General features: G+C 43.1%; 1 protein-coding gene across 1 annotated transcript in view; it reads left to right on the top strand.

The window, feature by feature from the left end:
* ANO2 (anoctamin 2) overlaps positions 1–12,941 on the top strand; it is a 242,727-nt gene extending 229,786 nt beyond the window's left edge. Inside the window, 2 exon segments of the mRNA XM_030215259.1 lie at positions 4,761–4,866; positions 11,865–12,941. Of these exon segments, the coding sequence (XP_030071119.1) occupies positions 4,761–4,866; positions 11,865–12,146 (388 nt within the window). The 3' untranslated portion in view covers positions 12,147–12,941.
* Positions 12,942–25,595: the final 12,654 nt, after the last annotated feature.

Below are 25,595 nucleotides of genomic sequence, written 5' to 3'. Positions count from 1 at the left end.
CAAGTGGGGCCTCACCAACAACTTGTAGAGGGGCATCAACACCTCCTTTCTTCTGCTGGTTATGCCCCTTCTCTACGCAGCCTAGCATCCTTTTGGCCATGGCCGTCACCTTGTCGCATTGTTTCTTCACCTTTAGATCTTCAGACACCAACACCCCAAGGTCTCTCTCCTGAGTTGAGCTTACTAATCTCTCCCTTCCTATTCGGTATCTCTCTTTTGGGTTTCTGCACCCCAACTGCATCACTCTACACTTCTTGGCATTAAATTTTAACTGGTAAACAAAATATCAGAACCCAAAGTATTCTCTCTATGTAAATCAAACCAAAACCAAACAAAACAATATACAAAAAATATTTGTAGCAGTAATGGCAGGAAGTACTTTTTCACAGACACCCTCACCTGGAGATGAAAACAGTACTAGAATTCAAAAATGCTTGGGGTAAACACAAAGGAATCCTCTAAGGAAAAAGAAGATAACCAAAACAAACATAGTGGTGCTTAGATGGCAACTGCAGTAATTATGAAATAAAGCCAGTCCCGGGAAGGATTCTTTGGTCTCTGCCCCGATCATGGCTGGACAGATCTGGATGGGCTGGAGTGGGGCTTTGACAGCAACTCCAGTAGTTGAGGAATAAAGTCAGTACAGGCAGACTTCTCTGGTCTGTGCCTCGAAAATGGCAAAAGACAGATCGAGATCAAGAATGTATATGTAGTATCGCATCGTATCATAGGCTATGACTTTGTTTTGTTGGGCAGGCTGGATGGACCACACAGGTCTTTATCTGCCGTCACCTACTATTTCCTATGTTACGTTACGATTAAACTGTTTCATTGCAACGTGCTGCCATTATGTTATTTGAATGTTCAAATGTGTTGCTTATTCAGGTGTTTCACTTGTATTGTGCTGACATCATACGTTCCATATCTGTTATACGAATGCTCTTCCAATGCTACCTTTATGATGTACCAGGTTTACTTTTCTGTTATATGATTGCTCTAGTGCTGTTAAATGTTTATATTTCTGAACTGTATCATGTTATTCCTATTATTAGGATTCAATTTCCTGTCTCCGAGTTTATCTCATTGATTTTAGTTATGCTTATATCTAGTCATTTAACTATTGCTAGGCAGAATTGTAAGTTTCTGTACACCGTCTTGGGTGAATCCAGGGGTGTGCTGGTAAATTTTTAACAACGGGCTCTCTCTCCGGGCATAGCCGGCCCTGAAATTTGGGGGGAGGGGGGAATACATGCCTCTCTCTCCCCTCCCTTGTGCGGGCACACTAGGCATACCTTTGCCGAGCCCCACCAGCCAATAAATGGACTGCCACCATTCTCTGCTGCTTGTTCCTGGCTCTGAGCAGCATGATGGAACCTTCTTGCGCTTGCATGAAAAGTCCCAGCCTGATGCTCAGAGTCAGAAACAAGGAGCAGGGGGCAGCAGCAGTCTATTTACTTAACTGGTGAGGCCAGCATCACTGCCAGCAAAGTAAAAGAGAATTCAGGAGGGGGCCCAAGCCCACATTTTGGGAGTCAGTTGTTAAAGTAGCCATGGGGAGGCCTACTTTAACAACCGGCTCTCAAAATTCTTAAAAACTTAACAAACGGCTCTCGCGAGCCCGTGAGAGCCCGCTCCAGCACACCACTGGGTGAATCTCTTCATAAAAGCAGTTATAAAATCCCAACAAATAAATAAATACATGGCCAAGATTTATCCATTTTTTTTATTTATAATTTCACATTTTACAAAGATACTTATAATCTTTGAGGAAAACACCAAATACACAGTAAATATTTTTAACATACAATATGAATGAAAAAGCTTAAAGGAAAAAAAAAAACTTCTAAACTAGGTATACCAGGATATTAGTCCACATGATAGAGGATCCTAGATCTTACACATATCCAAAGGAAGTTGGTAATATAGGTAATTAGTTCATAAGAAAAGTAATAGTAGGTCTACCCCCTTATTCTAATGTTCTTCTAAAATGTTTGGCTTTTCCCCTTTATCACCCTGAAGATCCAAAAACCCCCGCAATTGAAGAGAATCGTAGAATACATATTTCTTATCTTTAAACAATAATATACATTTACAAGGAAATCGTAACTGAAAACGGGCATTAATCTGTATTGCTTCTTGTTTAATCTCTAGAAATTTCTTTCTCCTTTGCTGGGTCCATTTTGAAATATCACTGCTACTACTACTAAACATTTCTATAGCGCTACTACATTTACACAGCGCTGTACAAATGAGCACGAAGAGACAGTCCCTGCTCAACAGAGCTTACAATCTAAATTGGACAGACGAACATATCAGGAAAAATCGAAAATTTTCCACCCCAAAATTCCATTTGAGTCTGTTGAAAATGTAACCTCAGAACAGCGTCCTTATCTTGTACAAAAACAAACGAAACAAGTAATGTTGCTCGTTTTTATTTCTTCATTAGATTGCTCTAAAAAAGATGAAATATTTATAGCTTCTACCGAAGTTTCTAGTTGAATTTGACCTTCTCACTTCTTTTGTTTATCCTGAGCAATAGGTAAATAATATAATTTTTGAAGAGGTGGGAGAGATTGTTCTTTTAAAAATCTATGAAACATTTCTCTCGGTGATATCAATAGAAATCAAACAAAATAAAACATGGAAAAGAAAATAAGATGATACCTTTTTTATTGGACATAACTTAATACATTTCTTGATTAGCTTTCGAAGGTTGCCCTTCTTCCTCAGATCGGAAATAAGCAAATGTGCTAGCTGACAGTGTATATAAGTGAAAACATTCAAGCATTACTATGACAGTCTAACAGGGTGGGAGGATGGGGGTGGGTCGGAGGTATGCATGGGGACATCAAAGCATATCATTGATATTCTAACAGGTTGGGTGTGGATAGGTGAGGGGAGGGTGATCAACAGAGACATACAGCTTTATGGTTTATAATGGGCTAGGAACCCCAGATCCTTGTTAAGTCCTTTCTGTTGGGTGTTAAAATATTCAATCATTCTGACTTCAAAGGTCTTACGTTCTTGTATGGTTTTAAAGTTACCTTTCAGTATTCTCACTGTGAAATCACTGGTACAGTGTCCTGGTTCTGTGAAGTGCTGTCCCACCGGGGTGGGGGCCCTACTGGCTGTATTGTTCATGTGATGTTTATGTAAATTGAATCTTGTCTTAAGCATCTGGCCTGTTTCTCCAATATAGCATCCTTTGTTACATTTTTTACACTGAATGATATATACCACATTGGAAGATGAGCAAGTGAAAGATTCCTTTATGTTGAATATCTTTCCTTTGTGGATGACTGTGGGGTCCTGTGAAATATTTTGGCATAGTTTGCAACTGGATAAATTACAGGGAAGTGTGCCCTTCTGTTCCTTTTCAGTCATAGTAATGCTTGAATGTTTTCACTTATATACACTGTCAGCTAGCACATTTGCTTATTTCCGATCTGACGAAGAAGGGCAACCTTCGAAAGCTAATCAAGAAATGTATTAAGTTATGTCCAATAAAAAAGGTATCATCTTATTTTCTTTTCCATGTTTTATTTTGTTTGATTTCTATTGATAACCTTAAGAGTGGACTAACACGGCTACCACACTCCTCTACTCTCGGTGATACAAATTTTGTATAAGGAAAATTTAACAGTCTGAGATTCAAATTCCTCATTTTATTCTCAATATTTTCAATTTTACGATGTATAAGTAGTCTATCTCCTGAGAATTGAGCTTGATTTTCTTGAATTTTATTTAAATCCATTTCCAGTTTGTTTAGTCAATATAGTCTCCATAGATTCCTTAACGTCTCTTACTTGCTTGGAATTATTTAGAGAAACAGATACAAAAGAAGAACAGACCTTATGTAAGGTTTCCAGGGCTGTCCAAGTCGCTTCCAGTGATATTTCTGCCGGTCTTACCAACGGCTTAATCGCCGAGGCACATAATGTAACTTCTTCTTGCATATAATTTGCCGATGAAGCCGCTATCTTTGCCTAATCATTCGCCGTACTAGAAGACCGCTGGCTTCCTTCCACTAAAATCCCCACAGTCGCTCCCTCAATCGAGGCTCGCTTCACCTTCGAAGTTTCACCAGCTAACTTCCTCGGTACCGATGCCTCGTCTGGCTGCGGGAGTAGAGGAGTAGAAGGTCCTGTCAGGCTAAGCAACAAGTCGCTCTCTAGTCCGGAGCTCTTCCTCGCTCCGGAAGCAGAAGCGCCCAATACCGGGTTTGAAACCAAGAAGGCTGATATCGGTGTCTGCCGAGATACTGGGGCATCTAGCTTAGGGAGGGGAGGTCCCCTGGGCTTCCCCTTCCTCTTCGGCATGCTCTTCCCAATAAGCAGCAAATAATTCTGAAGAAAATTATACCTAAAAACAAGAGCGTCCTCACAGCCTTCCTATTACACCGCCATCTTGGATCCTCTCTTTATCCATTTAAGTAAAGGAGGGGGCCAGGTGATATCAGTGAAAGGAGGGGAAACGGAGGGAACAAAACAAGTGCAGATAGCTGCAATAACTGGATAAAGATATCTATTTAGGTGGACCACATAACTATCAGTCCTAACTTTAGATGGACAACTTATCTTTTTAAATTTAGGTCTGCATTGATTTAAAAGGATAATTTGGCTGAAAATCCATGTTAAGATGTCCATAACTTATGCAATCCTCTCCACTCTGCTAAAATGGACCTCTCTTGGTTTATGTTAAATGTTGTATAAAATGTAAATGGTAATTTAGAATACTAATTTGGTAATTTCTCTGACTAGGTACAAGGATTATAGAGAACCACCATGGTCCCCAGACTCCTACGATTTTTCCAAACAGTACTGGGCAGTCTTAGCTGTTCGTCTGGCTTTTGTTATTCTTTTCCAGGTAGGTCTATTGTTTGATTGGCAATTTTATGTAAATGAGGACTAGTAGTTTGGATATGCTAGTAGCCACTAAGTAACAGCGTAAGCAGAAAGAAGTCAAATGAGTAAGGAGCCACTAGACCAGTCTTGTTGACGAAGACCCAATTTATTGAAAAAAGACCCGACTTGGCCAAGTTCCGGACAAAGCCTTCATCAGGAGTCATCAAAATCTCATAGATTCATGGAACACAATGGTCTTACAATGAAAATAAGTAGGGCTGCATTTCAATTAAAAATTCAAATTGCGCGATTACAAAATTGTAATGCGCGATTAATCAGGCAATTAAAGGTGGGGACATAGCCAGAAGTAAATTTATCTAGATCTTGAAGGTGGTTTCCAATTCCTGAAAATTTTACTGACATTTTGAAATATTAAAAAAACATTTAAAAAAAACGTATTATCGAAAAAGATGGCTGGCCATCTTTCGTTTCGATAATACAGTTGGGGCCAGCCAAATGGCAGAGATGGCCGGGTTTGAGATGGCTGGCATCAGTTTTTGCCGATAATGGAAACCGATGAAGGCCATCTCAAACCCGGCCAAATCCAAGGCATTCGGTCATGGGAGGGGCCAGCATTTGTAGTGCACTGGTCCCCCTCACATGCCAGGACACCAACTGGGCACCCTAGGGGGCACTGCAGTGGACTTCAAAAATTGCTCCCAGGTGCATACCTTCCTTCCCTTGGGTGCTGAACCCCCCAAATCTCCCCAAACCCACTACCCACACCTGTACACCACTACCATAGCCCTAAGGGGTGAAGGGGGGCACCTACATGTGGGTACAGTGGGTTTGGAGGGGGGGTTTGGAGGGCTCCCATTTACCACCACAAGTGTAACAGGTAGGGGGGGATGGGCCTGGGTCCACCTGCCTGAAGTGCACTGCACCCACTAAAAACTGCTCCAGGGACCTGCATACTGCTGTCATTGAGCTGGGTATGACATTTCAGGCTGGCATAGAGGCTGGCAAAAAAAAAGATTTTTAAATTTTTTGGGGGGTGGGAGGGGGTTGGTGACCACTGGGGGAGTAAGGGGAGATCATCTCCAATTCCCTCCGGTGGTCATCTGGTTAGTTGGGGCCCCTTTTTTAGGCTTGGTCCTAAAAATAAATGGACCGAGTGAAGGCGGCGAAGTGCTCGTCAGAGCCGGCCTTCTTTTTTCCATTATCGGCCGAAGCCGGCCATCTTGTAACCACGCCCCCATCCCGCTTTCCATACCCTGCCGAAACACCCCCTTGAAGTTTGGCCGCCCCTGCGACGGAAAGCAGTTGAAGCCGGCAAAAATCGGCTTTCGATTATACCGATTTTCGCCGGCTTCAGGAGATGGGCGGCCTTCTCGTTCGAAAATAAGCAGGATAGTGTCTCAGCCAAGGACCCACCATCTCAAGCATCCTGGCAGTTGATTCTTGGTTGGGGTCCCCAGCATTAATGATGCTTCAACATCACCTTCTCAGGTCTGTACATAGCACATTTCTGATATTAGAGTTAACCAGAAAAGACATGACAAAATTTAGGATGTGAGTCAAAACTGTCCAAACCTTACCGGCACATAATCATTTTATCCTTTTTTAAACAGTCAAAGTGCAAATTAAGAGCAGTTAACCTTGATCCCAAATGCAAACTGTCATTTAAGCTTTTCAGAGCAGACCTTTTAGTCCAGACTGAATAAACACATGCCTTTCAGTATGCTGACAACTATTTCTGTGTCCCCTTGAGAAAAAGAAAGGAGCCAATTCCTATGCTCATATACATCTCTTTTGATTTGATGTTATTGACCCTGGTCTCCTTGTACAGGAAACACCATTGTAAATTCCTGTTTTTCAAAACTGGCTTTATGATAACCACACACGATGCTGATGACAGTGAATAAACTGAAGGAATATGAGGGGACTGGGCTAATTGGACTCTTAAGAAATGCAGAATGATTATGCAAGAATAGAGGGATGAAAACTATAGAGTTTTATTTATTTACTTATGACATTTCTATCCCGCATCAGCCCAAGTAGAACGCAGGTTGTTTACGGAATGGCTCTCTCTCCATTTTACAGTACTAACATGACAAATTCTTCTCCTACTGGCTTTAGCGTAATATTTGGCTGGGACAGTCTGTCATTGAGTTACCACATTACTTTCCTTTCAATGGAACCCCGTCATGGGATGCCCATAGTCACCAGTACCAAAGAAAACAGGAAGCTTGATTTTTGTTTTTCCTTTCTTCAGGAATTTACTTAGGCCAGAAAGTTACCCCACTGATGATATTCATAATTCTTAACCAACTGGCGGCACCAGGAATTAAACCACAGTCTCTGGAGTGCTCCAGGCTATGCACGTTACCCCCCTTGGAGGCTGAACCACTGAGCTGACTTAATCTGTTTTTTTTTTTCTTTAAATTAAAAAAGAAAAATGTTTAGCTTTGAGAAGAAGATGCATTTTTTACATAACAGCAAACCAGAAGTGCCTCTGACTTTTAGACATGTTCCCTTTCAGTTAAATTAGACTTGTTTTAGATGGCATTGCAGGGTTTTCAATAGCATTCTCTAATTATCTTCAACTGCCATAAATCATACAGGGCAGTTTTAATGCTCCAGCACAGTAATAAAGGTTGAAAAAACAGTGTAGTTCATCGACCCATCATTGATCTGCTACTAAAGTGTGTTCACATCTCAACAACTTTGCTTTCTCAGAAACTTGAGGTTTGTTTAAAACCAAACACACATCTTGAATTTGATATATTGTACAGCAGATTGGTCCTACCTGGAATTAGATTTTTTTTAAAACACACACACACACACACACACACACACACACACACACACACAGCATGTACAAAGCTATAAATGGGCACAGAAATGAGGTACATCCTTATCTAAGTTACAAAATGATAGGGTCCTTTTACTAAGCTGCAGTAAACACTAACGCATCCTTACCACAGATTAAAAACCAATACCGCAGGGTGCATGCACTGTCATTTTAGAATCGGTACATGCTTACCACACGCTAAAAAAGAGCAAGACAACAGGGCTAGAACTGAACCCAGGCAGGAACAAGGCAAGACACAGAAACAAGGTTAGAACTGAGTTCAGACAATGCAAGGTTAGGCAGAGTAAGAACTGGATCCAGACACGAGAAAGAAAAGAACAAGGCAAGGCACAAGACACAGGAGACAAAGCAGGACTGGAGTTAGGCAGAAACAGGGTAGGGCTGGAGCAAGGCGACAGGAACAAACAGAAGCAAGACTAAAGACAAGGCAGGAACATGGCTTGGCAGGAGCAGGAGACAGGAACGGAGCTTGGCTATAGCAGGAACCAGGAACAAAGCTTGGCTGGAGCAGGAACCAGGAACAAAGCTTGGCTGGAGCAGGAACCAGGAACAGAACTTTGCTGTAGCAGGAACCAGGAACAGGGTTTGGCTGTAGCAGGAACCAGGAACAGGGTTTGGCTAAAGCAGGAGCAAGGAACAGAGCTAGACTGTAGCAGAAGCCAAGAATATGGTTTAACTGTAGCAAGAGTCAAGAGCTTAACTATTTGTTGAGTGAAAAAATATTTCCTCCTATTTGTTTTAAACGTATTACCATGTAACTTCCTTGACTGTTCCCTACTTTGGAATGAGTAATAAATGGATTCACTTCTACTCATTCTGCACCACTCAGGATTTTTTAGACCTCAATCATATCCATCTCCTTTCCAAGCTGAAGAGCCCTAACCCCTTTTCCTCATTCCCTTTATCATTTTGGTCACTCTTTTTTTTTTTTTTTGAAACTTTTCTAATTCCGCTATATCTTTTTTGAGATACAGCGACCAGAACTGAATGCAATGCTCAAGGTGAGGTTGCACCATGGAGCGATACAGAGGCATTATAGTATTTTCGATCTTATTTACTATCCCTGTGACTTACTGTAACTTTGCAGCTCTCAGTTCTGAACATACCCAAAAACCCTACAGTGCTTTCCTCAGGTCATAACAAAATACGTCTATGGGGAAAATGCTTAGTACATAAGCCGTTTGGTTTTTGTTTTTGCTTATTCTTTTATTTAGACAGCTATATAACTACTTTTCTCCAATCGGTACCATCTGAATGAGGCCCTGACATCCTGATTTGCTAAGGCTTTTCTCCCATTCTGTGTCTATGGGAAAGATGTGGTCGATCAGGATCTAAGCAAATGAAACTGCAAGATCAAGTGCCGTGAGTCACAGGTGGGAGGAAGTACAATGAAGCCCTAACACAGGCCCATGTTTTGGTGAATTGCCTGTGTCAGTGACAGTTAAGCTTTTTTGTATTAATTTTGCATTAATTCTTCCACCATTTTGTTAACGCAAATTTCGAAAGCCTGGGACGTTTTAAACTTTGTTCAGTTCACTTAGAGGCTTATTTTCGAAAGAGAAAAACGCCCAAATTCCGACCTAAATCGGGAGATGGATGTCTTTCTCTTGTGGGTGCCCAAATCGGTATAATCGAAAGCCGATTTTGGGCGTTTCAAAACTGCACTCCGTCGCGGGAACGCATAAAGTTGACGGGGGCGTGTCGGAGGCGTGGTGAAGGCGGGACTGAGGCGTGGTTATCGGCTGAGCAGACGTGTGTGCTCGGCCGATAATGGAAAAAAGAAAAAGGCGTTTTCAGAGAGAATTTAGGTCACTTTTGTTGGACCCGTTTTTTTCACGAACAGGTTCCAAAAATGTGCCCTAAATGACCAGATGACCACCGGAGGGAACCGGGGATGACCTCCCCTGACTCCCCCAGTGGTCAGTAACCCCCTCCCACCAAAAACAACCGAATGTTAAACACTTTTTTCCCAACTTGTAAGCCAGCCTCAAATGTCATCCCCAGCTCCATGACAGCAGTATGCAGGTCCCCGAAGTAATTTTAGTTTAGTTAGTGCTGTGCGGGACCCATACAGAGAGGAAAAATCGGAAGAAAAAAAAAAAAACAAGCAAGTGCAGTCAGGGATGTCTAAATTACCAGGATAGTAAAAGGGGGAATCGAACCAGCAACCTTCTGATTACAAGCTCAGTGCTCTAGCCAGTGCACCACTGATTAGACGTCCTTCCCTTTCCATTAAGTCCCTCCAAGTTTCTGTCAGCCAATCACCACTGTTTAGCTGAACGTCCCTGACTGCACTTGCTTGCTTGTTTTTTTTTTCTTCCGATTTTTCCTCTCTGCATGGGTCCCGCGCAGCACCAACTAAAGTAAAATTGCTCTGGGGACCTGCATACTACTGTCATGGAGCTAGGTATGCTATTTGAGGCTGGCATAGAGGCATCTCAGGGGGACCAGTGCACTACGAATGCTGGCCCCTCCCACGACCAAATGCCTTGGATTTGGTCGTTTTTGAGCTGGGACGTTTCGGTTTCGATTATCGCTAAAAAAACAAAAACGCCCAGCTCAAAAAACGCCCTAATCCAATGTATTTTCGAAAAAAAAGATGGACGTCCATTTTTTTCGAAAATACAGTTCGGCCCGCCCCTTCACGGACCCATTCTCGGAGATGGACGTTTTTACAAATGGGCGTTCACGTTCGATTGTGCCCCTCTTAGTTTTGAACCACACTGGAGGGAGTTGGTCTATGATCGAGCAAGCAGCATAGATAGCATATGACATGCAGCGATTCAGCGGCTATTAACTGAGACCTCTCCTCTTCCACTTTACCTTCATACCTATTTCCTAGGTGTTATTTATTGAATTATATTTTTCATTGGCAATGTGAGGATACCTTGCTAGGCTTTGATTGTGTAGCAGCTTTCAGGTACAAAGATGTGCGTGCTACCTTTATAAATTAAACAAAGTTGTGTCGTTTGAGGCAGAATTAGTGCGTGTGTGTACTGGTAAGAATCAGTATGTTTGCACGTATTTTAGGAGAACAAAAAGAGTGGGAAAATAAACATAAACACTGACAAAAAAAACACAAAAATTAAAACAATTGGAAATAAAATATAATAGGAATAAAATATGATCTCCTATTTTATTCCTATTACGTTTTATTTCCAATTCTTTGTTTATTTTAGTATCTCATCATGTTTTTTTGTTATTTATTTAGACTCATGATACAGGCTAACAGCCAAGACATAGTACTGTGTCGAGTCTTCCTCAATAAACAGTTTTCTAACCATTGAAGCTTCATCGTTTGCTTCTGGTCAGCCTGGTGTATTTCCCACTCTTTCTGTTCTCTTGTTATTTCATCGTGGGAGTTTGACGTTCCTTCGCCTCGGGGGACCTTCAACCATGCGTGTATTTTAAAACATACATGCATAAGTGCTGATCCCATCCCTGCTCTGCCTGCTCTCCACCCCAAGAATACCTACATGATATCAGGGGCGTAGCCAGACATCCAATTTTGGGTGGGCCTGGGCCCAAGATGGGTGGGCAGAAGAACCTCGCCCCATCCCACAGGTGATTTGGTCTCTCCTTCTCTCGCCTGCATGCCATATGGTCTGTCAAACATCCCCCCTCTCCCACACACCTTTTAAATAGCAGATTTTCACCAGCAGAGAGCAGCAACTAATACACACTGCTCATGTTGGCCCCACACCCTTCCCTCTGATGCTTCCTGTTTCCGCCTAGGCAGAAATACATCAGAGGGAAGGCTGTGGGGCCGGTGCGAGCAGTATGTATGTCACTGCTCACTGGAGGCGAAGATCTGCTACTTACAAGGTATGCAGGAGGGACACAGGTTGGGAGTTTTCGGCTGATGGGGCTTGGGAATCCCTGCCAGCCACATCATAGGTATGCTACTACTGGGTGGGCCTGAACCCAAAGTGGGTGGGCCTGGGCCCACCCAAGCCCACCCTTGGCTATGCCACTGCATGATATTGTATTAAAAGAAGTGCAAGGTTTTTCTAGCACCTACTTCTATTTCTGTATTGAACCATGACAATTTAATAACTTGTGCTCCACGCCTAACTGGCTTATGCAATTACCCAACAAATAAAAAGACACTGAATTGAATGCCTCTGTGACTTGTATCTTTGCAGAATCTGATTATGGTCCTAAGCGTGGTGGTTGACTGGGCAATCCCCGACATTCCCAAGGACATCAGTGAACAAATCAAGAAGGAAAAAACCTTGCTTGTCAACGTGTTTCTGAAAGAGGAAAATGAGAAGATCCAGCTGATTGAAAACTTTATCATGCAGGAGAAGCAAAGGGACAGCCCGGACAAACCGGGACGGAGAAGCAGAGCTGCAAGTTTCTGCCAGTTCAGTCGCAGGCAGCGGGGCAGTTCTGCATCGTTCACCTCCCACCACACCGACGTGTGAGACCCCCAGAAGAAGGAGAAGATATGCCAGTGTGGAAGATAAGCATCCAATTATCCTGGAAAGTGGAGAGAGAGAGAGAAGAAAGGAATAGAAAAGCAGACTGTTGCTTCTCAGATGATGAAAGGAATGTGTTTTCTCCAAAAGATGTACTGCTACATAATGATTTCAGAAAAAAAAAAAACCCACTAGTGCAAAATAAAAGATTTGCACATGCAGAAGCTAAGATTTAAAATTTGCACTTTCCTGTATGGGTCATATCATTGCTTAGCAACCGCAGGGCTAGCAAAAACCACAAACTTTATGCCAGAAAGAAGTAAATTTGCTAGAACTAGCCAAGCTCACTACTGTTTGAGCTATCCTATGGACTCTTTACATTGCACATCACGTAAAGAAGAAACAAGCAACCTACTGTTGAGCTTCTAAATAGAGATATTAATGAGCAGAACTATTGCATTACAATATGATACAGTGGAATGGTTAATCGATTAAGCTTTTCTCAATGCACCCGATTGTTACTCTGCTATGGATTAAATATAAAAGATGCTTGATGAAAATCACGATCCTTCACAAGGTGCTTGGCCTGATATGACTTTTCTCCCCTACTTGGGTGCTCTTATGAATTGTTGTGAATGAACTGTATTTTTAGGAAACTGAAAGCTCAGGGTAATTTTGTATCATCTGTACTTAAGGGCTGTGAAACATATCAAAGAATAGCCTCCCCACTCAATGTAGTGAATGCAAACTGACCAGTGCGATTTACCATGCTAAACTAATGGGATGATAACACAGGCTAAGTGGGTGACGTTGATAATAAACTATTTTTCTTGGAATTAGTACAGCGTTCTGTTGTCATGTATTGCATGGTCTTCACTTTCAGTGCGTTATGTACCCCGTGGGGGGGGGGGGGGGGGGAGTAGTCACCTAGTTGTAGGTGGTAAGAAGGGGCATAAACCATGGCACTCTAGTCATTTAAAATTGAGTACAAATGCATGTAAATGACTTCTTATAAAATATCAACTGGCACATAAATACGCACCAAACTTTGATGGCGGTATGCTTTGCCGGTTGGTTTGTGCATGATAGAGTTTGAGTGGATTTTAGGTGGAGCACACGTGTACATGCATAAATTACAGAATACTCTCATTTACATACATTCATTCATACATCTAGGTGTGGACATTTACAATAGCTATTAGCATCATTGCTAATATATGGAATACATTACCACTTGCCGTGAGAAAAATCCGCGACCTAACTAACTTTCGGAGATCACTGAAGACCAACCTGTTCAAAAAGGCATACCACAACGATACAGCCTAACTACCAGACAACGAAACTCAAGCCTGAACTAGATAAAACCCAACTCTGCATACTTGACTACCAAAGTCTACTCTACCATGAACAAACTTTTAACACAATACCACTCTATCTCTAATTCCAAATTAACTCTTTATACTTGACTGTTCAATCTACTATGCCAATCATGATCTCTAATGTAATGCCACTTGTATCTCTCACTCTGGAAATGGTGATCGCCATGTCGGAACAATGTAAGCCACATTGAGCCTGCAAATAGGTGAGAAAATGTGGGATACAAATGCAACAAATAAATAAATTAAATTAAATATGGCGTCTAAATGCTATTTTGCAACTATCCCACTTAATTTACAAAACACATTTTTGCAAGGGGCTGTAGACCAGGATAGAGCATGGGTGGGACATAGGGATCCTACTTACACATGTCCCTTCCACTCTTCCACCTGCAGTATGACTGGTGTAAATTGTAGATACATCAATACCAGTTAAGCTATTTTATAATATAACCTAGATGCCTAAATTCCATTTTAGAATAAGTTCCTACTGCATCAAAAGGCTTCCTGTATGGCTAATTTTATAAAGCTTTTTCCATGTGTAAAGCACATTTAACACATGAAAAATGGCTCATATAGAATTGTGTGTCATTATACATGTGAAAATAAAACCTGAATGACCTTACGGCTGTTATGAAGGGCAGAACTGGTGCTTTGTTGGTAACTCCAGCAGCGAGGAAGTAAGGCCAGAGCCAAGCAGATTTTTATGATGTGTGTCCCATATATGGCATGGACAGTTCAGGATCAAGTATACATATTTTATTTAATACCACATTTGTATCGTATGATATGAGTGCAGGTACTGTGTAATTCAGTGGGGGAGGGGAGGCTATCTTAAAGTTGAATTTAGAGAGAGAAAAATATTGTTACTTAATAATATTTCTGGATTCTTGGTCTAATCATGAATTGATACAGAACATGAATATTGGGCAGACTGGATGGACCATGCAGATCTTTATCTGCCATCATCTACTGCGTACCTATGTAAAAAGGTGTTTCACCTGTATATACACAATCTGTGCAGAGACACTCCTGAGGTATGTGGTTTGCATGGAATTCCAATTTATAAAATACACACAGATTTGCACCTTACATAAGTAATGCCACACTGGGAAAAGACCGAGGGTTCATCGAGCCCAGCATCCTGTCCACGACAGCAGCCAATCCAGGCCAAGGGCACCTGGTGAGCTTCCCAAACGTACAAACATTCTATACATGTTATTCCCGAAATTGTGGATTTTTCCCAAGTCCATTTAGTAGCAGTCTATGGACTTGTCCTTTAGGAAACAGTCCAACCACTTTTTAAACTCTGTCAAGCTAACCACATTCACCACGTTCTCCGGCAACGAATTCCAGAGTTTAATTATGCGTTGGGTGAAGAAACATTTTCTCCGATTTGTTTTAAATTTACTACACTGTAGTTTCATTGCATGCCCCCTAGTCCTAGTATTTTTGGAAAGCGTGAACAGACGCAGATGTCAATTTATGTGAGCTGATAGGTGTAGGAGTGAATTTAAAAAGCAGATGGGTGCCTTATGTTACCTTAATAAAATAAAAGCATCAAAAACCACCTAAATAGTGAATACACGTTTGCAAAATAATCAGATTAGTCTGGGCAAGTCACTTAACCCACCATTGCCCCATGTAAGCTGCATTGAGCCTGCCATGAGTGGGAAAGCGCAGGGTACAAATGTAACAAAAATAAAATAGATACTATTGGAGATTCTACATGGAATGTTGCTATTCCACTAGCAACCTTCCATGTAGAAGGCTGCGCAGGCTTCTGTTTCTGTGATTCTGACGTCCTGCACGTACATGCAGGACGTCAGAAGCAGAAGCCTGCGCGGCCACATTGGTGATCTGCAAGGGCCGACTTCTACATGGAATGTTGCTAGTGGAATAACAACATTCCATGTAGAATCTCAAATAGTAGCAACAGTGGAGGAGTGGCCTAGTGGTTAGGGTGATGGACTTTGGCCCTGGGGAACTGAGGAACTGAGTTCGATTCCCACTTCAGGCACAGGCAGCTCCTTGTGACTCTGGGCAAGTCACTTAACCCTCCATTGCCCCAGGTACAAATAAATACCTGTATATATGTAAGCTGCATTGAGCCTGCCATGAGTGGGAAAGCACAGGGTACAAATGTAACAAAAAAAAAAAAGATTAAGCTTGGTAAAAAAAAGGCCATAAATTTGTACTTCAGATAATGGAGGATTATGGGCCTCCTTTACTATGGCGCACTAGTGTTTTTAGCACATGCTAATATTTAGGGTGTGCTAAACGTTAGAGACGTCCATAATTTCTAACATTTAGCGCACGCTAAAAACGCTAGTGCACCTTAGTTAAAGAGGTCCTAAGTGACTTGCCCCGAGTCACAGGGAGGGTCAGTGGGGTTTGAACTTCGGCTTGTCTGGTTCCTTAGTCCATTTCTTCTATCCACAAGATTACTCCTCCATTCCTAATATTTTTTTATTAGATATGTGATAACTTATAAATTTATTAAGCACTTACCTCTTTCTAGGACAAGAACACAATAACACTGATAGCTTTGTGAAGGCCAAGAAAGACCTCGATTCCCTCCCGTAATAAAGTGCAGTCCTGGCAGAATGGCTTTCCTATACTGCTCGTATCTCACAATACCCCAGAGGACATTATGATTTAATTTGCCTTGTCCGTTATTAAAGGAAACAAGTCTCCTTAACTTGGTAAATAAATAATGCAGTTTCTAACAGCTGCAGCAGAGTGGTGAAACAGCACTTTGCCTGGACACGAGGGTATGTGTCTCGTGATAGGAAAGAAAGAAAGAAATGCAGTCTAGAAACCAGATTTCCTTAAGACAAAGGCTGAATCAGAAGTTAAGTAGAGGAAAATCCTAGCTTTGATTATGTAAGTGGAAAAATGTAATCTTGGGAAGATAACAAATATGTGATTCTGTTCAAATTATTCGAAAGTTCCAGACATAAGGAAAAAGAGGAAAAACAATAAGTTAGGGAAATTAGATTTTAAAAATGCCTAGACTGAATAGCAATCAACACCTTGTGACAGGAAAAAAAAGTTGGTTGGCTGTTTCTTTGTTCTCTCTGTGGATTAACTTTTTTTTAATAACCACGTGTATAGGATTTATTCAAGCCAATCAGCTTCTTCTCAGAGAAAGTTGTTTGTGACCCCTGAGGCAGGCACTTTGGCGCCGAAACACGGAGCGTGTCGGGTCCTTGATATGAATATTCTGAATAAACTGTTTCTTGATATTATCTCCCAATTGGTTTGCGCGTTTGTCAGCCTCTACTTTTGCTGTTTTGCTTTGATTCTCTCTGGAGGCTCCTCCTGTTTTCACGTATTTTATAAAACACACATGTGCATCAGAATTCCACTTTTGCTCCACCCAGGAACATCCACACAGAGATCGCGTAAAAGACACGTGTGCTCCATGTGCATACTTTACACCTTTACACAGTACAAGTTTTACACACAGATAAAACTTTCTAAAATTCGCCCCTTAGTGTTCCAGGGTCGGTTTTGGAGTTGAAGTATGCGACGCTTTGGCTTTAAAAATCTGGCAGTGTTAATACAGAGAAAAAGCCTGCATATATTTTCCACCTGCGCATGTGGTTACAGAAAGACCCCCAAGCCCAGCACTGAGCATTTAGTTAATGGCACTTAAACATGCATTGAAAACGATAGTCTTCCACATGTTTTAGCCATTACGACTGTAGGAACAATTGTTTTCTGGCTTGGGGAGTACAGAAAGGCTTTAAAAAGTACAATACTCTGCCGATGGCTAGAGAGTCAGACTGTGAGTAATACATTTCTTCAGGATCCGATTAGAGATAATTAGAACTCAACAGAGAATAAGAAAAATGTGCTCACTGAAGGTCTTAAACACAAGAGGAGCAGAGTATTACAATCGTGCAAACGAAAGTCACTACAAAGTCTTTCTAGTCAGGTCTTAATTTCTGGGGGGAAACAGCCTGGAACACAGTTCAACCACTTCTTTTAAGACTTCAGAACAGCTGGGCTGTTCTGCTCCTGCCCCTCCCTTCCAGACAGTCTTCAGGGAAGAGGAAGGGAGAGGGTGAGCATGGATCAGAGCAGAGAACATTCACTTCCTAATCCAACTCCTGTTACTCCTGCCCTGGCCTGTCTGCCCCATCCCCCAGCTCTCCAGTTCCACTTCCTTTTTTGTCTACAAATTAAGCTTTGCTTCTGGTTCTCACCCTGTCATACAACCATGCCCCAGCCTACGAACAGACCGCATCTGCTTCCTCTGTCCCATGTATGGTCATATTTCATCTGTCCCTTCGTCCACTTCTGCGGAAGCACTGTGCCCGCTTCCTGAGCATTGCCTATGGAACCTGCTCGCTCCACCCCATCCATGACCATATCCTGTCTGCCTCCTTGGCTCCATCTGCATTTGTAGGACACGGCCACCAGCCTCTCTCAATCAGGCCTGCATGTATCCAAACCTATCATTCTCAGGAAAACTGCTGGTATCATTTAGTCCCTCCTTTCAGAGGCAAAGAAACCATGTGATAGAGGTAGGACAGAGTTAGGAAAAGGGGAGAAGAAAAAGGGAACGAAGAGAGAAGGGGAGAAAGGGAAGCCTGGAAAGATGGCAGTGGGAGAGTGGTTGGAGAGAGGGAAAGGGTGGGAGAGAGATGGAAGCTGGAAAAAGGGGAGATGAGGGAATGAGGGAGAGGTGGGCTGCCGTGCAATTAAACTAGAAAGAGTGGTCAAAACCGGCGATCTCAAACCTGGCGAACTCTGGCATTTGACCGGGCCAAACCGTATTATCGAAAGAAAAGATGGCCGGCCATCTTTTTCGATAATACGGTTACGGCCAGCTGTTCTGTCGCCGCCAAAATAGATCGCCCCTCCACGTTACTAAAAAGCTTTTAAACAAGTGGAACACATGACTACATTTTAGGGAAAGTTCAAGTGCGTGTAGAACCCATATGGATGCTTGCAAAAGAAGAATGCAGCTTTAAGGAGGGTCATACCAAGAGAAAGTAGTTAAGAGAGTTTGTCTTTTTGTTACAGTGACCTCTTGGGTATTTGCTGCAATGGTAGTTTCCAGCTTCTGTATTGCTCAGTGACCTCCAGCATTATTGTAACTACTTTTAGTTGTGTTTTAGAGGAAGATGGGACTTTTAATAGTCAGCTCTGCAGATTCTGATCCCTATAGTCAGTTTTACTACATTTTCTAGATAGAAAGAGGGCCACCTGTGTGCCTGTAGTCATTATCTTTCAGAGAAAGTTGGAGGAACACCCACCGTTATCTCGAGTTGCTGCTTCAGCTGCAGAACGTGAAAGCTGCAAAGACTAGTCAAAGTAGCCTGAGAACCTCGGAGGTAGCCTGAGAACCTTAATTTTCCTACTGTCATGGAAAGAAGGATTGTGGCTTACTCCTTTCTTTCCTGAAGATGAAGTTGGGGGGGGGGGGGGTGTTTAAGACCTCTTATATGGAGATCCTTCTATGCCATAAATGTAGAAAAGTGAGGAATGATACATGGTTGATTAAATTGTATCTGATGGAGAGGTAAAGGAGATTCAGAGCTTCTTGTGGCTCTTTGAGCAATGAAACTGGAGGAGTTGTTAGCCAGATGCCAAAGAAAGTTGAGTCTGCATTGGATCCCAGGTGTTACAGAGCGATTCAATTAAGCACTGAGGATTTTCCTATGTAGAGATCCCAAGGAGTCACCCAAGAACCACTGAAGGGACATGGGATCTCAGGAATGAAAGAAATTCCAGGGATCACATACAGTAAGAAAGCAATTCTGTAAGTAGGGACCTCCATTTAGGCACCCCAAGGCTGCATGATAGGTGCCTAATCATGCCTAGGGTCCATTATAAAATATTAGTATAACCCGGTGCACCCGCCTAACATTTAGCTACTTGCAGTTACACCATCCCTAGAGTTGGCATAAGTACAGGAACCTAAATGCAGCAGGGGCATATGTGACTTACAGTAGACTGTTGAGTTACCATCTATGACTTGCCCATGCTTCTCCCCAGTATATGCCCCCTTGCAAATAAGCGCTATGTAAGTTAAGCATGTATTTACAGAATAAGCTTAGACACCTTGCTAGCACTTAGGTGGGTGAGTGCTGGTATTTTAACTATTTACCCACACAAATGTGAGCATTTCTAGGTTATGGAAGCTTTAGGACAGGCTTATCCAACCGATGGCCCATGGGCCAGAACCCAGTCCACCAAGTGCTTTCTCTGGCCCTCGGAAGCTTGGCATTTCTTGTGGTACTTACAATGGGGTTCCTTCTTCCCTGTTGTGCCTTTGTTCTCTGTAAGCAGATGCTGCTAAAAGTTGTAGTTCAACTCATGATTTCAGGTCTTCCGTGACCAACGCAAACTTCCGGCACCACGTGGCTCAAGCTTGCAGATAGCCAAGTTGTGATCAATAGCAGGATTCCTGCTTTTCTAAGCCAGGTGAGCGAAAAGAAGCTGAGCGAAAGCTGGTGGGGGTTTTACATGAGTGAAAGCAACTGGGCGAAGGCTGGGGGGATTGCATGAGTGAGAGTGAGACTGGGTGAAAGCTAGGAAGGGGATAATGCACCATTGTGTTTTGCCACTATTTGTTGAAATATCTGGCAAAATATGGCAGTGCATGTTTTGGCCCTCTGAATGTTACAAAATAAAATGTGTCCCCCTGATAGAAAGAGTTTGGACAAGCCTGCATTAGGAGTTAAGATTTCCATGTACTGCCCTGGCTGTAGCTAAATCTAACATTATTTCTTGCCTTGCACCACTGTAGTCATCTCCTAATGCACCAGTAAATGCATCACGGAACCACCAATTCTGCCTTCAGCTATGATTTACTTCTTCAAACTTTGTGCCTGGATTCTGGATAGAACCATGTTCCTTGCTAGAGGCTTCAATCACACATGGTGGGATTGAGTGTATGTGTCAAGATAAAGGTGAGATTCATCCAGACTTTGAGAAGAGCTTAGCTGATAACAGGGGTCAATACCTCCTCATTTCTAGATAATTCTTATGTTTGGCCAGTTTCAGGTCTTTCTTCAGGACCAATATGGCGGCTGAAGCTGTGCATTGAGGAAGGTTTAGTGAGGACTGGGGTGGAATGAAGGACCCATAAATCTTAGTAGGTTTCTTTATCTTAAACCTGCTTGATCACTAGGGTACAAATCCACCTTTCATTTTCTTATATCCATGATTCATTCTGCTTGATTTCTTATGTATTTTCAGTTTAAAAACACGTTGGTACGATCAGGCTTATTTTTGAAAGTGATCGCCGGCCATTTCCCGACATAAATCGGGAGATGGCCGGCGATCTCTCAAAAGCGGCAAAATCAGTATAATCGAAAGCGGCTTTTTTGACAGCATCGCTGCTTTCCCGTCGCCTCGCCGGCGAAAGTTCAAGGGGGGCGTGTCGGCAGCGTAGTGAAGGCGGGACATGGGCAGGCATGGGCGTGGCTACCAGATGGCCGGCTTTCACGGATAATGGAAAAAAAAGCGGCATTAATCAGTATTTCGCCGGGTTTACTTGATCCTTTTATTTTCACGACCAAGCCTCAAAAAAGTGCCCCAACTGACCAGATGACCACCGGAGGGAATGGGGGATGACCTCCCCGTAGTCCCCCAGTGGTTACCAACCCACTCCCACACTAAAAAAATAAAAATAAAAACCTTTTTTGCCAGCCTCTATGCCAGCCTCAAATGTCATACCCAGCTCCCTGACAGCAGTGTGCAAGTCCCTGGAGCAGTTTTTAATGGGTGCAGTGCACTTCAGGCAGGCGGACCAGGCCCATTCCCCCCCCCCCCCCCTCCCTACCTGTTACACTTGTGGTGCTAAGTGTTGAGCCCTCCAACCCCCCCCCCTCAAAACCCACTGTACCCATATGTAGGTGCCCCCCTTCACCCATAAGGGCTATGGTAATGGTGTAGAGTTGTGGGGAGTGGGTTTGGGGGGGATTTGGAGGGCTCAGCACCCAAGGAAAGGGAGCTATGCACCTGGGAGGTTTTTTTGTATTTTTTTTTAATTTTTAGGGTGCCCGCTTGGTGTCCTGGCATGTCAGGGGGACCAGTGCACTACAAATGCTGGCTCCTCCCATGACCAAATGCCTTGGATTTCGCCGGGTTTGAGATGGCCGGCATTTTTTCCCCATTATCGCTGAAAAACAAAACCGGTGATCTCAAACCCGGCGAACTCTGGCATTTGGCCGGGCTAAACCGTATTATCGGAAAAAAAGATGTCCGGCCATCTTTTTCGATAATACGGTTCCGGCCAGCTGTTGCACCGCCGCCAAAATAGATCGCCGGCGCACTATTTCGCCGGCGACGTTCGATTATGCCCCTCCACATAAACCAATTCTACATTATTTTTGGCACAGCTGATTCTGTTTTCCACCAAAACAAGCAAAACAGCAGGTATATTTCTAGAGTGCAGTGGCAGTTTCCAGCTAGACTTCTATGAAATGGTATTATTGTGGTTTATGCATCTTTAACCCATGGCTTTTAATTCATTTTCCGTGTTTCTCCTTCTTCATAACAGGATATTTTTATCTTAACCATAAGGTATTTTGCAAAACTCATTGTCCCGAAACCATTTAAAATTGGCTAAAACCAATGCATTTTTCATTAAATTAGTGCATATCAACACTGGATATGTGTCTCCTTGGACACCAACGTAGTTGCGTTGTAACCAATGCATTTTCATGAGGTGAAGGCACCAGCAAAAAGCCACACATGCTTCCTGAAACTGGGCTTTTTCCATTTGTTTTTTTTATTTTTTTTTCCTTCAAAGCCTCGTCACTCTTTCCTATCTAGCTCCCCTTAGGCAGGCATCGTACAGAACTGTAAACAATTGTACATTTAATCACCCATTTTCAAATGCTGTAACAACGTTCCGTGTCCAATCAGGTTATTAATGGTTCTCTCCATTCCTTCTCTTTGGATGAGTGCCGGAGCTAATGGTTGCTCCCCCTCCCCCCCCCCCCCCCCCCAAAAGCTGTGAACATAAGTTGGGCTGCTTCATTTATTCCAGGGTGAACCTCTCCCCTTTCCAAAAAGAATTCGTAAATTTATTAAAAACCTTTAGGACTCTTTCTCTCACCCTGATCAACTTGTGGGGTACATATGCATAGCAGGAATTGAGCAGCCTAAACAGGGCCCTAGCTGTTGGGGGCGGGCAAGCAAAAAAGGTATTGAGTAAAGAAATAAGAAGTGCATGATAAATGGAGAATGGCTTTGCAATATTGCAGGTACAGATTGGACGTCTGGGTCATATTCTCATAAGCCATCTGTAGTAGTTGCAATCGCCCTTTTCACAGTGTTTGAAATCACTCGATACATAAGTACATAAGTAATACCATACTGGGAAAAGACCAAAGGTCCATCGAGCCCAGCATCCTGTCCCCGACAGCGGTCAATCCAGGTCAAGGGCACTTGGCAAGCTACCCAAACGTACAAACATTTTATACAAGTTATTCCCAAAATTGTGGATTTTTCCCAACTCCATTTAGTAGCGGTCTATAGACTTGTCCTTTAGGAAACCGTCCAACCCATTTTTAAACTCTGCTAAGCTAACTGCCTTCACCACATTCTCCGGCAACGAATTCCAGAGTTTAATTACACGTTGGGTGAAGAAATATTTTCTCCAATTTGTTTTAAATTTACTACACTGTAGTTTCATCGCATGCCCCCTAGTCCTAGTATTTTTGGAAAGACTGAACAGACGCTTCACATCCACCTGTTCCACTCCACTCATTATTTTATATACCTCTATCATGTCTCCCCTCAGCCATCTCTTCTCCAAGCTGAAAAGCCCTAGCCTCCTTAGTCTTTCCTCATAGGGAAGTCGTCCCATCCCCGCTATCATTTTTGTCGCCCTTCGCTGCAGCTTTTCCAGTTCTACTATATCTTTCTTGAGATGTGGCAACCAGAATTGAACACAATACTCAAGGTGCGGTCGCACCATGGAGCGATATAACGGCATTATAACATCCTCACACCTGTTTTCCATACCTTTCCTAATAATACCCAACATTCTATTCGCTTTCCTAGCCGCAGCAGCACACTGAGCAGAAGGTTTCAGTGTATTATCGACGACGACACCCAGATCCCTTTCTTGGTCCGTAATTCCTAACGTGATAGCCATCAATTTTTTATTTAATGATAATAACATAGGCACCATGTGTCTTTATAAAGTAGGGCATCTACAATGACCCTCCTACTAGTCCACAAATTACATCTGTTAAAAAAATGTGCATGCATATTTTCTATGCATCAATACACATTTATTTTATTTTATTTATTTATTAGGAATTTTTTTACCGCTTTTTTGAAGTAATTCACTCAGGGGTCCTCTTACTAAGGTGCACTGAAAAATGGCCTGCGCTGGTGTAGATACATGTATTGGGCACGCACAGGTCCATTTTTCAGCGCACCTGCAAAAAAAGGCCTCTTTTTTTGGTCGAAAATGGATGTGCGGCAAAATAAAAAAATCGGTGCACGTCCATTTTCAGCCTGAGACCTTACCGCCACCCATTGACTTACCAGTAAGGTCTCATGCGTTAACTGGGCGGTAATCATCAGCGTACGTACACTGCCCAGTTTGCGCTGTATGACGGAAAATTTCCAGCGCGCGTAATGGACGTGCATAAAAAATGAAATTACCACCCGGGCCACGCTGTAGACAGGCGATAGTTCCTAATTGGCGCACACTGGGTAAATGTAGGCGCCTACGCGGCTTAGTAAAAAGGCCCCTCAAGGCGGTCTACAGTAAGCGAAAGACAATTACAGCAGTAAAAAATATTCAAATAACAATACAAAGTAATGACAACACAATAGGTAATAGACAGTGGCGTTCCTAGGGAGGGTGGTAGGTGCGGTCCGCCCCGGGTGCACGCCACTGGGGGGGGGGGGGTGCCGCGCGTGCCTGTCCGCCGTTGTTCCATGCTTCTTCTCTGCCCCGGACCAGGTTACTTCCTGTTCCGGGGCAGAGAAGAAGCATGGAACAACGGAGGACAGGCGCGCGCGGCACCCCCCCAGCAGCATGCACCCGGGGGGGTTCCTTCACGGGGGGTGTCCTTTTGCCGGGGGGGGGAGACCGTGCTGCACCCGGGGCCGGGGCGCATTGGCGATCCGCCCCGGGTGTCAGCACCCCTAGGAACGCCACTGGTAATAGAACATTTTAATAGACAGCGTAGGGTACAGGCATATTTATAAAATACTCCCCCATACATCACAATTCAGTAAAACCTGGTATGTAAGTAGAAAATGTTTCGTAAAATCCTTCCCCCATGAATTTTAAACAAAACATAAACAGATGCACACCACTTGTATGGACTCAAAGCGATATATTTGAATTAAAACTGGATTGTAAGGTATTGTGCATTTCACAGAAATTTACAAAAAAATATTTAATCCGACACCAATTTCTGCAGAAACTCTTAGTGCTCAACATCTTACATCGCTTTCTGTTTGCCCAAAACAGCACTACGCAGGAAAATCGAGCCTCAGCTGCCAGCAAGGACGATTCCAGCTTTTTGCAGAGACCAGCTGAATACTTTGGATTCCATCTGAGCCTCACATGAATTGAGGGGAAAGGAGTTTACATCCTCAGAATCTAAGTGGGGCAGGCCACAAACTGATTTGACTAAATCCGAGCCATTTGTGGCTCGCTCCAGATAAATCAGAACCATTTGGGGCAAGAAATGAAGATACCTGTGTGCGGAGTTTTGCTACTTAGACATTCAGCAGCGCTGTTTAAATGGCTTTGCATTGCTGAATATGTCTTTGCTTATAAACACACGCTTTTACTCAAGTTTACTGCTAGCTTAGTGCTAATGGACCAAGTGCGAAGAAGCCCATTATCCCCCTAAATCTATAAAATTGCCAAAAATTGTGGGATAATTTAAGGGCCATCTTTACTAAGCTGTGCTGCAGGCCAGGGGCGTAGCCAGACTTCAGCGGGAGGGGGGTCCAGAGCCCGAGGTGAGGGGGCACATTTTAGCCCCCCCCCCCAACGCCGCCAACCCCCCCCCCACCAACTTTTCCCCCCTCCCTCCCTCCCTGCCAACGACCCTCTTGACCCCCCTCCCGCCGC

This window comes from Microcaecilia unicolor, chromosome 9 (assembly GCF_901765095.1).
Source record: "Microcaecilia unicolor chromosome 9, aMicUni1.1, whole genome shotgun sequence".
Lineage (NCBI taxonomy): Eukaryota > Metazoa > Chordata > Amphibia > Gymnophiona > Siphonopidae > Microcaecilia > Microcaecilia unicolor.
Note: the sequence above shows the minus strand (reverse complement) of the source record. Positions and strands in the feature narration are given on the sequence as shown.